The 15,119-nt window shown below is 41.4% G+C and overlaps 1 protein-coding gene across 2 annotated transcripts in view; it reads right to left on the minus strand.

Moving 5' to 3' along the window:
- Positions 1 to 467: 467 nt before the first annotated feature.
- The window catches only part of LOC138739800 (solute carrier organic anion transporter family member 3A1-like), a 345,875-nt gene continuing 331,223 nt past the window's right edge, over positions 468 to 15,119 (minus strand). Inside the window, exons 9-10 of one of the 2 annotated variants that reach the window (XM_069892356.1) lie at positions 14,653 to 14,717; positions 468 to 2,398 (exon numbers count right to left, since the gene is read on the minus strand). In XM_069892356.1, the coding sequence (XP_069748457.1) occupies positions 2,016 to 2,398; positions 14,653 to 14,717 (448 nt within the window). In that variant the 3' untranslated portion in view covers positions 468 to 2,015. Of the gene's footprint in view, positions 2,399 to 6,878; positions 6,925 to 14,652; positions 14,718 to 15,119 lie in introns of those variants that run through there. The other variant, XM_069892360.1, reaches the window with a different exon arrangement.

Below are 15,119 nucleotides of genomic sequence, written 5' to 3' on the forward strand. Positions count from 1 at the left end.
CTGAGGATGCGATGTGAGTGGGAAGGTAAGGTGGAGAATCACTACCCTAGACCCAATTGTTACCGAAATATTTGGCTTGAGAAAAATAGTCACTGGCCCATTTCCTTTGGAGCTATGAAACTGTGCACATAAAGAGTCAATGAGGTACGATTAAAATAGAGGTTTTCAAACTTTTTCCTTCCATTACATCCCACCTTTAGCAATCCCTGACTAATCTCAGAGAACCCATGGCATAGGGAATACTTAGTGGTGTGTGGGTGGGAAGAAAAAGGTTGAGAACCACTGATGTATCCCATTTCCTGTTGGAATGGAAAGTGGGAATGATTGAGGAAGGTTTGGCTTCTTTTTGAGACACACCGGACTTCAATCTCTGACACAAAGTCTCCATTCTGGAGCATTCGAAACTCAGCTTCTACAAAGTAAATATTATCCAAATAAAACAGGCAGCAGAATCAGTTGTCAGTTTTATAAAAGTCAAATGTGTTTTTTTATCCTTTTAAAATTCTATGGCAAAAAAAAAAGCATAAATATAAATAATACAAATAATTTGGTTTCAATATCATGTTCAATAATATTCTTAACATGCCTGCTGAAGAAAAAAAATGAGTTATTCAAATTTACTCAGATAAAGAAGACATGATCAATAGAGATGTAACTGTCATTTTTACAACCTTTGCAAAAATCAACCGTGGGCGCTGAACCAAGGTATAGTTCCACAGTCGGTGCAAACCTTGAAACTCACTTTGCAGTTGGCATACTGGCAGCAGAAATAGCGAGGGTAAAATCAACAAAGAAATTATGAATTCTCAAAGGAGAGGGAAAATTGACGTAACTCGTGCAGCTGTGCAAGCAGGACAATTGAAGCATCTCCCATCTGCGCTTTCTTTGTTTCTGATGAAGCTACATAACTGGTAAAGTACTACGACTTGCTTTAATATGATTGGAGCAGACAACCCTAAGTTTCTTGGGCTATAAAATTTTCCTTTCATCCTGTTCCGGATTTGGTAATGGATAGGAATGCTTGAATACTTTGCTTTACTTGCTGATGGTTATAGCCCACATCTCAAACCTGCCACTATATTTAAAATAAATGGATTCATGCAGCTGGCATAATCTTTGTCCATTTTGTCATCTTCTATCTTTACAGTAAGATTTTTATAAAATAATTTGCATTCATAATAAATAAATGTAAACAATTGATGTTTCATGGGGTATCAGGTTTTGCTTCATTACTTCATTACAGACCTGAGGCACCTTTTGGTATTATAATCCTAGCTCTCGGCAGCACCAACTTTGTAACATTGCTGGATATTGCAGAATGCCTTGAGAAAAATTGTCAGTTTTTGAAAGACCTCAAATAGTTTTGAATTATTTGAGAGCAATTGCTTTAAAATTACTTGAAAGAATAAAATACTCCATTTCAAGTATGAAAAGGTAGTATTGCAAATATACATAATGACTGTCATATTAAATCAGTTAAGATACTTTGGCCAGCAAGGCAAATACATAATTAGAAGCATATACTTTTTGTAAACATGGGGTCTGTGGTCAAGGGACATTCTGAAGTTCAGGCTTTGAACGACTGGGATAAATCTCGAGCCTGAATCAGATATTATAGGAGACAGCAGATGCTGGAATCTTCAGCTCAAGAACTTAACACCTGCTAAAAACTTTACATTTTCATAAACTTTGCATAATATGTTATAACTCTGCAGAAAAATGCAAAATAAGCATAAAATCTACTTAAATAGAACTTCTTTAAATGTAATTGACCGTTCAGGCCTCCAGATTTTTCAGGTGTGGATCTGCAAGCTCTTGGTACTTAGGTTATGAACCATACAGTATTATGACATATGTATTGCTATAATTCAAACTACAAAGAGATTAATAAAAAAAAATATAAGGCCTTTCATTGTATCCTTGTGATGCATAAAAACATTAAAATAAATGTTTAAAATGTTTTTCTCCTACAAAACTATATATCTTCACAATACTGAATTTACTCCACTCAAATGTTAAAGAACAGATTCAATGTTTTCACACATCTCATTCTCTCCCAAATGGTATATTAATGTTGTCCTTCCAGCAGATTTGTTTGAATCTCCTGTAGCTGCATCTAATGTCAATGTTGACGCAAAGAGATCTGAAGTGGTCATTCGACCAACTGAGTCTTCATCTCCTTGAACATACTTCTTGGAATGACTCTTTATGTAATGCCAAGTAGTTGTGTACAATATAAAGGCAATAGTCTTCAGACCTATGGCAATGCTGACGTACAGATATCTGTATGAGACGTTATCATATAAAGCACATGCTCCACTTTTATTGCACGTTTCCGACCAGACCAGACAAGTGGAATCAATTGCCGCTCCAAAAATAAGTGGCGGTGGGATGAATCCTGGACAAAAGTAGAAGGGAACATGGAGTGAATAAAGGTAGCCAAACACAAAACAGAATGTCGATGAAAATATGAGAACTAAGAAGTAAAACAATCCATTTATAAACCTTTCAAACATTACTTATAATACCGGTAAATGATAGGAGAATCTAGAGGCAGGATAATGTGTGGAATATCAAATAAGCAGATGAATCTATTGTCCCAGCAGCAAAGAAATAACTCTATGCTAAGTGCAGAGGTTATTTAAATGTATTCAAAGTTTTTATTTTAAGCATGAAATTATTTACTCTTGAAATCTTGATTACACCAAAAGAAGCATCATTCACTAAAATCATATGTTATTTGCTGGCTACTAGAATTTCAAACTGGAAACCATTTGCCATACATCCATATAAAACCATATAACAATTACAGTACAGAAACAGGCCATATCGGCCCTCCTAGTCTGCACCGATTTAAGTGAAACATCATGCTTGATAAGTGATATAGCATTTGGTAGAACTACATAACATAATTGATTGCAGTTTGAGAAAATTGTGTGCAAAGAGGGGGTTATTTTGACTTATAATTGTGTGAATGATTAAGGTAGTGATTTGGTGGTCACATCACAACATCAATGTAACTTCCATCTCAACGTTATCACTAGTGAATGAATGAGCATTATATGGTTCAAACCAGATACAAGTACAGGGCACAAAAGAAAGCTAATTATTCAAAACAATTTACTTTAGATAAAAGAAAATGAAGTCCAACAGAATCCAGAAAAAAAAGGAAACAAAAAGCTTTCCTGGTTGAAGTGTATGACCCAGCCTTCCAGCAGCCTAAAAATATTGATATCTAATATTTTCCACAGACTCATTTTTAATTGTCAACACACATTTTGATTTCAAATCTCACGTTCAGGTACTGTTCTTTGCATCACACATTACAGACAAATACATGATCAAGGAAAGCAGTAAATTATTCTTTTCAGTTTCTATGAGGAACGTTGAGAAAACTGGGGTAAAAACTTTCCTTATTGAATTGTGAGCCAAGCAGCATCTTGACGAGGATAATTTGCTCATTTTAGATGATGAACAAGCCAGCAACAATCACTAAGTGAGGTTATGAAATGGAATAACAATACTGGACAAGGTGTCCAGTACACTTTACACCTCCAATTTCTGGATTATAATAAAACACTTACTGGCAGGAGTGTATTGTAAATGTCACTGAACAAAATTATCATCCTATAATCAAATAATTATTTTATACTTTTTAATCACATAGTCAATTAATCAAAGTGGGAATGCTTCAATTTGCAATAGCCAATCCATGCATTGGAAACAAAACCAAATTCCTGGCATTGTCTTCTTCCAGAGCTTAATATATAAATCCTGATCTCCTCCAATATCTACAGTCCTACTGTAATGAGGATGTGGAGAGTCTGCAGAGGGATATAGTTAAGCTGGATGAGTGGGCAAAGGTCTGGCAGATGAAGTACAATGTTAGTAAGTGTAAGGTTATCCATTTTGGCAAGAAAAATAAAAGAGCTGAATATTATTTAAAGGGTGAAAAACTACAGCATGCTGTTGTGCAGAGGGACTTGGGAGTGCTTGTGCATGAATCGCAAAAAGTTAGGTTTGCAGGTGCAGCAGGTTATTAAGAAAGGAAATGGAATGTTGGCCTTCATTGCTAGAGGAATTGAATTCAGGAGTAGGGATATAATGTTGCAACTGTATAAGGTACTGGTGAGACCGCACCTGGAGTAGTGTGTCCAGTTCTGGTCTCCATATTTGAGGAAGGATATACTGGCTTTGGAGATGGTCCAGAGGAGGTTTACTAGGTTGATCCCTGGGATGAAGGGGTTGACTTATGATGAAAGATTAAATCGTCTAGGATTCTATTCACTCGAGTTCAGAAGAATGAGAGGAGATCTTATAGAAACATATAGGATTATGAAGGGTATGGATAGGATAGATGTAGGAAGGTTTTTTGAGCTGGCAGGGGAAACTAAAATGAGAGGACACAGTCTCAAGATTCGGGGGAGTAGATTTAGGACAGAGATGAGGAAAAATAGTTTTTTCCCAGAGAGTAGTGAATGTTTGGAATTCTCTAACCAGGGTAGTGGTTGAGGCTGCTTCATTAAACATATTTAAAATTCAGTTAGATAAATTTTTACATGATAGTGGAATTAGGGGATATGGGGAGAAGGCAGGTAGGTGGAGTTAGGTCATAAATTAGATCAGCCTTGAATGGCGGAGCAGGCTCGATGGGCCATTTTTGGCCTACTCCTGTTCCTACTTCCTATGTTCCTATGTTAAATATAGCTGAAGTAAACATTGCCTGGAAATGTGCTGGAGAAGAGCTCATAACTTCACTGGTGAAGTTTACGCCAATGGCTGGTCCCTTCTGAATGTACTTAGAAAGTTAAGTCATGGCCTGTACATAACATCCTGAGGGTATAGGAGCTCCACACAAAGAAGAGACATAGCTGCAGATAGTGATAAGGAAGGATATCTACATAGGCAGTTGTGGGTCTTTGGAATACTCTACCTCAGAAACCCATAGAGTCCAAATGATTGAATATGTGTGGCGATACATCACAAGCCGACTGCAGGGGGTGACCTGTGTCCCTGCAGGAAGAGCACTGGAGGACAAGGCAACACCTGGCTGGCTGTCAATCAGCTGACCTGAATGGACCAAGCCCCACCCGGTCGGCTGCCATTCACCCTCCGGGATATAAGCTGGATCCGGCCCCTTGAGGTCAGTCACAGCCACTCTCACAGCCAGTTCTGTGGAGGTTTGTGTGGAATTCCTTTGGCTTGGCTTCGCAGACGAAGATTTATGGAGGGGTAATGTCCACGTCAGCTGCAGGCTCGTTTGTGGCTGACAAGTCCGATGCGGGACAGGCAGACACGGTTGCAGCGGTTGCAAGGGAAAATTGGTTGGTTGGAGTTGGGTGTTGGGTTTTTCCTCCTTTGTCTTTTGTCAGTGAGGTGGGCTCTGCGGTCTTCTTCAAAAGAGGTTGCTGCCCGCCGAACTGTGAGGCGCCAAGATGCACGGTTTGAGGCGATATCAGCACACTGGCGGTGGTCAATGTGGCAGGCACCAAGAGATTTCTTTAGGCAGTCCTTGTACCTCTTCTTTGGTGCACCTCTGTCTCGGTGGCCAGTGGAGAGCTCGCCATATAACACGATCTTGGGAAGGCGATGGTCCTCCATTCTGGAGACGTGACCTACCCAGCGCAGTTGGATCTTCAGCAGTGTGGATTCGATGCTGTTGGCCTCTGCCATCTCGAGTACTTTGATGTTGGTGATGAAGTCGCTCCAATGAATGTTCCTCAACATGGTTATCCAACTGCACGAAAACCAACAAGGTCGGGTCAGATACAGCAATGAGCTCTCTGAACCCTTCTCCATTAACAATGGTGTGAAGCAAGGCTGCGTTCTCGCACCAACCCTCTTTTCAATCTTCTTCAGCATGATGCTGAAACAAGCCATGAAAGACCTCAACAATGAAGACGCTGTTTACATCTGGTACCGCACGGATGGCAGTCTCTTCAATCTGAGGAGCCTGCAAGCTCACACCAAGACACAAGAGCAACTCGTCCGTGAACTACTCTTTGCAGACGATGCCGCTTTAGTTGCCCATTCTGCGCCAGCTCTTCAGCGCTTGACGTCCTGTTTTGCGGAAACTGCCAAAATGTTTGGCCTGGAAGTCAACCTGAAGAAAACTGAGGTCCTCCATCAGCCAGCTCCCCACCATGACTACCAGCCCCCCCCACATCTTCATCGGGCACACAAAACCCAAAGCGGTCAACTAGTTTACCTATCTTGCCTGCACCATTTCATCGGATGCAAGGATCGACAACGAGATAGACAACAGACTCGCCAAGGCAAATAGCGCCTTTGGAAGACTACACAAAAGAGTCTGGAAAAACAACCAACTGAAAAACCTCACAAAGATTAGCGTATATAGAGCCGTTGTCATACCCACACTCCTGTTCGGCTCCGAATCATGGGTCCTCTACCGGCATCACCTACGGCTCCTAGAACGCTTCCACCAGCGTTGTCTCCGCTCCATCCTCAACATTCATTGTGTGGAATAAAGCCTGTTGAACAGCCTTTATGTTTTGTGTCTGCTTTTATGCTCGAGAGTGTGTCACAATATGTTCAAGAATGAGAAAGATGGACCTCTCATTCTTGAGGTCTGGTACATAGACAAGAATATGGAACTGAGGCGATGATCACATTAGCTTTGATCGCATTGAATAGTGAAGCAAATGTGAAGGGTTTCTTATGTTGTTATCCCAAACTCCTCAGGTATAATAACCTATCATTCACGCTCGTCCTGACTACCCTTCTGTAATTTAAGAACGCCAATAAATCTTCCAAATGAATCCAGTAAATTGCAAAGGAGATAGTAAAAAGTTACACGAGAAAGAGAAACAAAGGATAATAGTGTTGCTGGCAGTAACGGCAGGTAAGAAAAGTACCTACTGGATATATTTCAGAGACTTCAGACGCTGGAACCTCGAACCAATTCTGCTGGAGAAATTGACAGGTGAAGTAGCATCATGGAGAGAGAAAGAACGGCACGGTTAACATAGCAGTTAGCACACTACTGGCACAGCGCCAGCAACCTGGATTCAGATCTTGTGCTGTCTGTAAGGAATTTGTACATTCTCCCTATGTCCGCGTGGGTTTCCTCCTGGTTCTCCGGTTTCCTCCCCTTCAAAACATACTTGGGTTGTAGGTTAATTGAGTGTAATTGGGCGGCGTGGGCCAGTAGGGGCTGTTCCCGAGCTGTATGTCTAAATTTACATTTAAATGATCGACATTTTGAGCTGAAGCTCTTCTTAAGAACTGAGAGACAGGGTGGGAGGGATGAGGCAGGGGCCCCTTGAGATTGGCCAAGCAGGCTAAGGTTAAATGATTGATAGAGGCAGAAGAATAGCAGACGTCAGGGAAAGGGTGAGAGAGGCAAAGAAAAGCAAATGGGTCAGGTGGAGGAAAATGCATCATTCAGGGTGGAGTAGGTGATTAGAAGACAAAGGGACTGCCTCGGTAAGGTGATGCCAGAGCAAGATGATGTAACAAATTGAGGCAGTACCAATCAGCATGAATTTCATGTGTTGTATTGACAGCTGAAAAGTATTTAAATTGTTCATTCCATGCTAATGTTGTGCACACCAACCATTCTCAACCTTTTCTTGGCTGTGGACCCTTTAGGACATTGGTTCTCAACCTTTTTCTTTCCACTCACATACCACTTTAAGGAATCCCTATGTCATCGGTGCTCTGTGATTAAGATGGTATGTGGGTGGAAAGAAAAAAAGTTTGAAAACCACTGTTTTAATCGTTCCTAATTGACTCGTTATGTGCAGTTTTATAGCTCCAAAGGAAATGGGCCAATGAGTATTTTTCTCAAGCCAAAGATTTCAGTAACAATTGGGTGTAGAGCAGTGATTCTCTGCCTTCCCTTCCCACCCACATACCACCTTAAGCAATCCCTTACTAATCACAGAGCACCGATGGCACAGGGATTACTTAAAGTGGTACGTGAGTGGAAAGAAAAAGGTTGAGAACCACTGAGTTAGGACTCTGATCAAAGTTTATGGGTTCGCTTTCCAGTGAAGCAGTCATTTAGTTGGTTTCTTCTATATTTCTCTCCTACTGACTCAATAAAAAAAAATATATTTTATGATATCAGTCCATGCCCTGTTTAAATATTCTGTGCCCTCTCCCCCCAGGGAATAGATGGCGCTTGTTGAGAATGGCTAGTGTACACAGATTCACTCCAGTGAGATCAATAATCAACTATTTTATCTCAACATTAAGTCAAGTTCTAGAAATGTTGCTGCCCTGAAGTGCACATCGAGTGCCTTAACTTCCCTACCTTACTTTACCAGCTGGTATTGTCCTCTGCTCTGCCTAAAGCAGTTATTTCAAAACCTGACACTCTCTTCACCTTTAGCTGTTTAAGATACAAACGTATGAGATTCATCTTCCACTATGTGTGGATGAAGAGCTGTGATCTGCAGGGTTACAGATTAAGAGCTACAAGAGCTCTGGGATTACCATATATTTTGGCATATAAGTCGAGTCTTGAAACCCTCAAAGCTCTTTCAAAGATTTGGGGTCAACTTATACGCCAGATACACTTTTGAGACCTTAAATTCAACTAGAAAAAGACCGCTCAACACCATTTCAGCATATAAATCTACCCTTGAAAAACAAAAAAAAACACCAGCAAATTTTCATGCTGCCAGTATATTAAAAAAAATTATTGGAAAAAAAAACATATTTAAAATCCTTCAAAATCACTATCATCGACTGAGGCAAAGATCGTGACAAGCAGATCCATACTCTCACTGTTTAAACAGTCATCATACAGGTCCCAGTCTGTACCTGATGAGGCTGTGTCAGTGTCCCACAATAAATCATCTTCCATGCCATCAATTGTACAAGAGATGCTGCACTTTTTAAACAATTTTATTACAGTCTCTCACTTTGTCCCATGCCTCGAGCACGAAGTGACACAGCACGCCTTGTCCCCCCCCACCCCCTTTTTGTTAACAACTTATCTGCACTCGTCATCCATGTATTCCATTCCTCACGCACATGGTCTTTGAATGGCTTGTTCAAGCAGACATCGTGAGGTTGCAATATAGATGTCAAACCACCCAGGATAACCGCCATTTAGTTATTTTGTGCTAATCGACTTTTAGTGTTCTCAGTTAAGTGGCTATAAAACATATCCCAGACCAGCAAACTCTGTTCCTTGTGTAAACTTGTTCCATACATTGTTTATCCATAGTTTTACACCATTTTCATCCATCCATCCTTTTTCATGAAAATGTACAGAAATAACTGCTGGGGATTTTATTTTCAGTTTAATTTTGATTTTGAAGATTACATGGGCCTTAACTTTGTCCCATCTGCCATGCATGATAACACCATGGTAAACCTGGTCCTTTCATGGCCTATACTTCTGGTTTGCACAGTTTTAACACCTTTCGATTCCATTGTTCTATTGCCTATCCTGTTGAAATTCATGGGGGTTTCATCCATGTTTCCAATATTTGCCAGTGCAAACTGGCATTTCTGCCGGTTTCATATAATAAACTAGTGAAAACTTATAATTTTATGATTCAGATCTTTTGGTAGTTTCTGTGCAATTTTTTTTTATTGTAATACCAGATTTTTCCTTCTCATAAAACGATTGCACCAGCTGACTAGCCTCATCATCATGACTGAGGTCTGGGTGCAGCTTGGCCCTCTGCAGAGCAAATGTTCTTACTTTATTTTGGGTGACTAAGTAGCAATCTTGCCTCTGTTCACATACCCATTCTGCAACGTGATTTTCCAACTCTGGCCAACGAGCGATTCCTTTTCTCTAAGAACATTGCCTTTTTGATATGTTTCATAAAGTCTCTTTTTTTCTTCCTCCAATCTCTTACCAACTTCTCACGCAGAACGAATTTTCTTGCAGCAGTTGCGGTTGTTGGCTTTCTTGACCATTTCTGTCACTTTCAACGTAAAGTTCGCTTCATATTTTTGTCGCGCACTGCGTGGTATCGATGGACCCTCCATGAAAGCAATCACCTCCAGCCAACGTCCCGTTGACTGGATCAATCCATGTGATCTAAGGGGGTCGACGTATAGGCCGGTCAGCGACACATCTCAGGCATCGCGAACTTTGGGAGTCGACTTATATGTCGGTCAATGTGGCACCTCAGGCAGCCAGATATTTAGGGTCGACTTATACACTGGATATACCATCAAACCTTTAAAATAAGGCTGAAAAAGGGAGTCTCTTCTTTGGTTCCCCAATCTCTTACCAACTTCTCATACATATATCAAATTTTCTTGCACCAGCACAGTTGCTGGATTTCTTGCTCATTTCTATTCCTTCCAACTTAAAACTCATTTCATACTTTCGTCATTTTAATGCCCAAAAGCTCAATCATTATGATTTTTGTGCAATCAACATACACCCGATAGATGATGAAAACCATGAAAATGAGGCTGAAAATGGGGACCCAACTTTTGTCAACTTATATGACGAAATATACAGTAGATTTTCCCAACTAGCAGAGACTCAATGGGCTGAATAACCCTCCTGTTCTCGATCATATCTATTTTATGATTCTCTTCAGCATCAGGACAGAATAAAATTGTAATTTCACTTCAGTTGTTTTGTCCCTTTTGCTATGCAAGGTGATTGGGTGGAAAATGTTTGTAGTGCTCTCTACTTGTGTGTATATTCACAGTTTTGAGGATAACAAAAGACATCTACCAAGCCAAATTGTGACAGAATGCAACTTCCATTCAGAGCAGACAGAATTACTGCCTGCCTGCTGGGGAATCAAAAGCTCATTATTTTCTCTCCCAATACCCCAACTGTCCTCCCAGGTGATGAAGTCAGTTTTACAAGCTAATGGTTGCCCTAATTGAGGTGATTTAACCTCAGCATGCACCAGAGGCTGTAACAATTTTAGTTAGCACAGAGAGCTTTAAGTGCCTTGTCAACTAACCAGGCAGTAATTTTCAAGGAGCTCTTGGCTTATTCTCTACAGAACAACACTGCACAGCTGTAAATATATAAACATGTTCAGTTAATACATTTAAAAACACTTCCTTTTCAACATCTATCATGTAGCATATGAGCAGGATGGAACTAATACGATTATATGATTACATTAAATTTAAAATACAGTTGTATCATGTTTTGCTGCTAAAATCTGTAGGGTTTTGCTGTGAATTTGTAGTGCTGTTATATTGGTTATGTTAATAGTTTACAAATCTGGTGTGCAATCTGTTTTGCGTGGTTTACATCCGATTAGGTGGTTGGCCTGCATTTAAGTGGTGAACGGATGAAACTCTGCTTGATTCTATCTGTGTTGAATAGAAGTCCAGGCACTCGGTTAAGGTTGCTGCAGACGTGATGTCTGTAAACATAATAAAGTGCCAATATATCCAACACTGACAGACATTAATATTCGAGGGTTTTCAATTTTACAAACCCACTGATGCTCAAAAGTATTGAACCTTATTCATCTGGGCCTGCTGAGTTTCATTGCTGGATTTTTGTCACATTTTGGTCCTTGGTGCCTAGTTCAGCCTTACAACTGAAAGTTTAAATTTGTCATAGTGCAGGGAAATCTGTATTGTTGTCCTCCCAGAACAATAATCAATATAATAAGATTTTGTTAATAGTCATAATCTAGCAACTTTAAAAAAAATTGAATAAAATATATCGAGATGCAATAGTGAAGATTCAGAGGTAAATTATGAGACAGATTGAAAATGCATGGTTTCTATTTCCATATGTTTATATGGTTGAAGGGAGACCTACTCAACTTACCCAAAGTGATAAAAGTATTTGATAGGGTTCCAGAATGAGTGAGACACTTAAATCTTGGCCATTCAAGAGTGAAATTAAGAAGTGCTTTGACACACAAAGGCCAAGGAAACGTTAGCGTTCTTTTTGTTAACGGAGCAAACTCTATGACAACTTGAATAATCAAGACTGTAATTGTTAACTGTGACTTCTTGATGGTAAGAGACCAGTTTATGGTCCTGAGATAGGGGAAGGGGAAGAATTGTGGCTTCTTCTTGTCAGAGATGGCTAAGATCAAGTGCAGATCATCTACTGGGAGCTGATCAAGTGGATCTGTGAGAAGCTGTAGCATCAAGAGGGCCTCTACCGGGACCTCTTTCTGTGGAAGGCCTTGCCAAAATGCTGTGATGTCCGGGAGGTGAAGGACGTCACTGCCTCCAGGACGTCACAGATAACCATCACTTTGATGTGACATTCAAGACTCCAGCAGGATGGCAGAGGATGCTCTGGAATTTTTAGAAGAATGTGACTCGACTCTCGCTATTCAAGATGCATCCACTCTTCACCCTTCTGTTGCAGAAGGAGTGAGTGATGAAGGTACACACGTGTGCCAGTAGTGGACGTAATCACCTTCCTGGCTGTTATGTCAGTGGGACCTGCAAGTACATCAATGACACATTTGGAATCTGGACCAGCAAACGCAAAGTGAAGGTGAAGCTGAGAGAGGACAGCAAAAGGGAGATCATCTTCTCCCCCTTAATGTTCATCATTGGAGGGAACTGTGGGTACTTGGTCCATGCTGGACAACCCAGGGTGTCCTGAAGTTGGCCTCTCCATGGTGCAAGCCAGGGCAAAGTGGCTATGGAGGTCCACCTATTGCACATGCAGTGGAACTTCCTGCCCACCACCCCTCACACTAATGACGTCCAAAGGAATGATGAAAGTTGATACAGTTTGATGACAGCAGCATCGTAAGAATTGCCGTGCCATTGCTGGGTACAGCAGTCAGCCGCCTTTGGGATTCCGACTCTGGATTTTCCCTCGAGGTTTACTCCAAAAGCCTTTCCCAAGACTAGGTATAGCCACAAGGCAGCAGAGGTTTGAAGTCAGAGTTTTCCCTCTCCTAGATGAGTTACCATCCATGGTTAATGAGCCCCATCTGCCCAGAGCCACTGGTTTCAAGGTGCCAGTGGCCCCTTCTCCTGTCAGTGAGAACAGCTCCGCTGGGCATAAGAACTACTCCACACGTGAAGGCCAAGAGTTGGACTTGGTTGGCAGACGCTGTTTGAGACGCACGCCATGAAGATCATTTGTGTAGCAGTGGGAGCTCGTCCCCACTGTCACTCTTTGGCTATGACAACATTTCAAGCTAGAGTGTGCAGGAACTGCAATAAACCTGGACACGTGGCGGTATAATGCAGCACAGTCATCTGTAAGAATTGCATGCAGAAAGGCCACCAGACGCAGTCAATGGGTGGGAAACAGAGCCTCGGTCAATGAGTGGGAAATGGAGCTTCGGTCAATAGGTGGGAAACGGAGCCTAAGTCAATGGGAGGGAAACAGAATCTCGGTCAATGGGTGGGAAACAGAGCCTTGGTCAATGGGTGGGAAACAGAGCCTCGGTCAATGGGTGGGAAACGGAGCCTCGGTCAATGGGTTGGAAACGGAGCCTCAGTATATGGGTGGGAAACAGAGCCTGTCAATGGGTGGGAAACAGAGCCTCGGTTAATGGGTGGGAAGCAGAGTCTAAGTCAATGGGTGGGAAACAGAATCTTGGTCAAGAGCCTCGGTTAATGGGTGGGAAGCAGAGTCTAAGTCAATGGGTGGGAAACAGAATCTTGGTCAAGAGCCTCGGTCAATGGGTAGGAAACAGAGCCTCGGTCAAAGGGTGGGAAACAGAGCCTGTCAATGGGTGGGAAACAGAATCTCGGTCAATGGGTAGGAAACAGAGCCTCAGTCAATGGGTGGGAAACAGAGCCTAAGTCAATGGGTGGAAAACAGAGCCTTGGTCAATGGGTGGGAAACAGAGTCTCAATCAATGGGTGGGAAACGGAGCCTCGGTCAATGGGTGGGAAATGGAGCCTTGGTCAATGGGTGGGAAACGGAGCCTCGGTCAATGGGTGGGAAACAGAACCTAGGTCAATGGGTGGGAAACAGATAGCTTCCCCATCAAGTTTGGAGTCAGCCAGGGTTGCTCATTCCCTCCAGTCCTATTTGTGTGCTGCATAGAGTACATTGTTGTATCCATCAGAAAGGACAAGGCCATAAGAGGAGTGACAATGCCAGGCAGCGGCAGCACTCAGGTCAAGGCCTCCTTGCACATGCTTGACGTTGCCCTCCTCTGTTTGGATCAGTCCGCAGATAGATCAGCATCTGCTGCCATTTTGAGCCCACATCAGGTGCCAGGGTGAACCGGAAGAAGATTGAGGCAATGCTCTTCGGTAACTGGTCTGACCAGTCCGCCATCCCCTTCGTAGACAGATCAGGAAGGTGTTGGTAATCTGGTTCTGAGGTACTAAGAAGTGCAACAAGAATTATTTGGGATGGATCACAAAATTTCACCAAAAATTGGCTCTGTGGGCATGACGTTCCCTCTCAATAACAGGGAAGAAGCTGGTCATCGGGTGCATGGTGCACTCAGTGAGAGATTTTATTGCCGTTCCATTACTTCTTGTGATGTAATTCTCTGGCCAACATGTATTAAAAGGATAATTATGGAAACTTTCTTTTTGTAGCAATGTAATATTACTTGTTTACTGGACAGATCATTCATCAAAGCCATTTGCTTTAGTTACCACACAAACATCAGTAGTGATAAAATATCATCCCATTAGATTTTGAGCGATTACAAAGAACATTCATGCAACATTCAGATGATTAAGTGAAAACTAAAATACATTATTAAATAATTGAATGAAAGCTCTCACCGAGTAATCTGAGCATAAGAAATTGGACACCAAGGGCATATGACTTGTATTCAGGGTTTACAGACCTGTAGAGAGAAAGAAGACCCACGTCATATCTAACTACCAGACAGCAGGCTACTTTCTAACACTAATCTTATTTCCACAAAAAACTAGAATCACATGATAGCTATATAGAATTTGCTATTCTTAAAGATATTCAGAGCATAGTCCAACTATCTTCCAGCATGCTGTCTTTTCTGACATGATCTGTGAGCATATTGCTTGGATTATCTGTTTCAAGCAAATAGTTTCCTGTTCATGAAAAGTTCAAGGAAATGATAAGCAGACCTGATGGAGCTGAAAGTGTACAGTTTACAGTGAATATGAGATTTCACTATAGCAGTACAATAGCTGAGCAGGTTGATTTGATTGCTTAAACATATACAGACTAAAATGTTTATCCAAAATGTATCTTTCCGATTTTTAGT

The sequence above is a fragment of the Narcine bancroftii genome, chromosome 1 (genome assembly GCF_036971445.1).
Source record: "Narcine bancroftii isolate sNarBan1 chromosome 1, sNarBan1.hap1, whole genome shotgun sequence".
Classification (NCBI taxonomy): Eukaryota; Metazoa; Chordata; class Chondrichthyes; order Torpediniformes; family Narcinidae; genus Narcine; species Narcine bancroftii.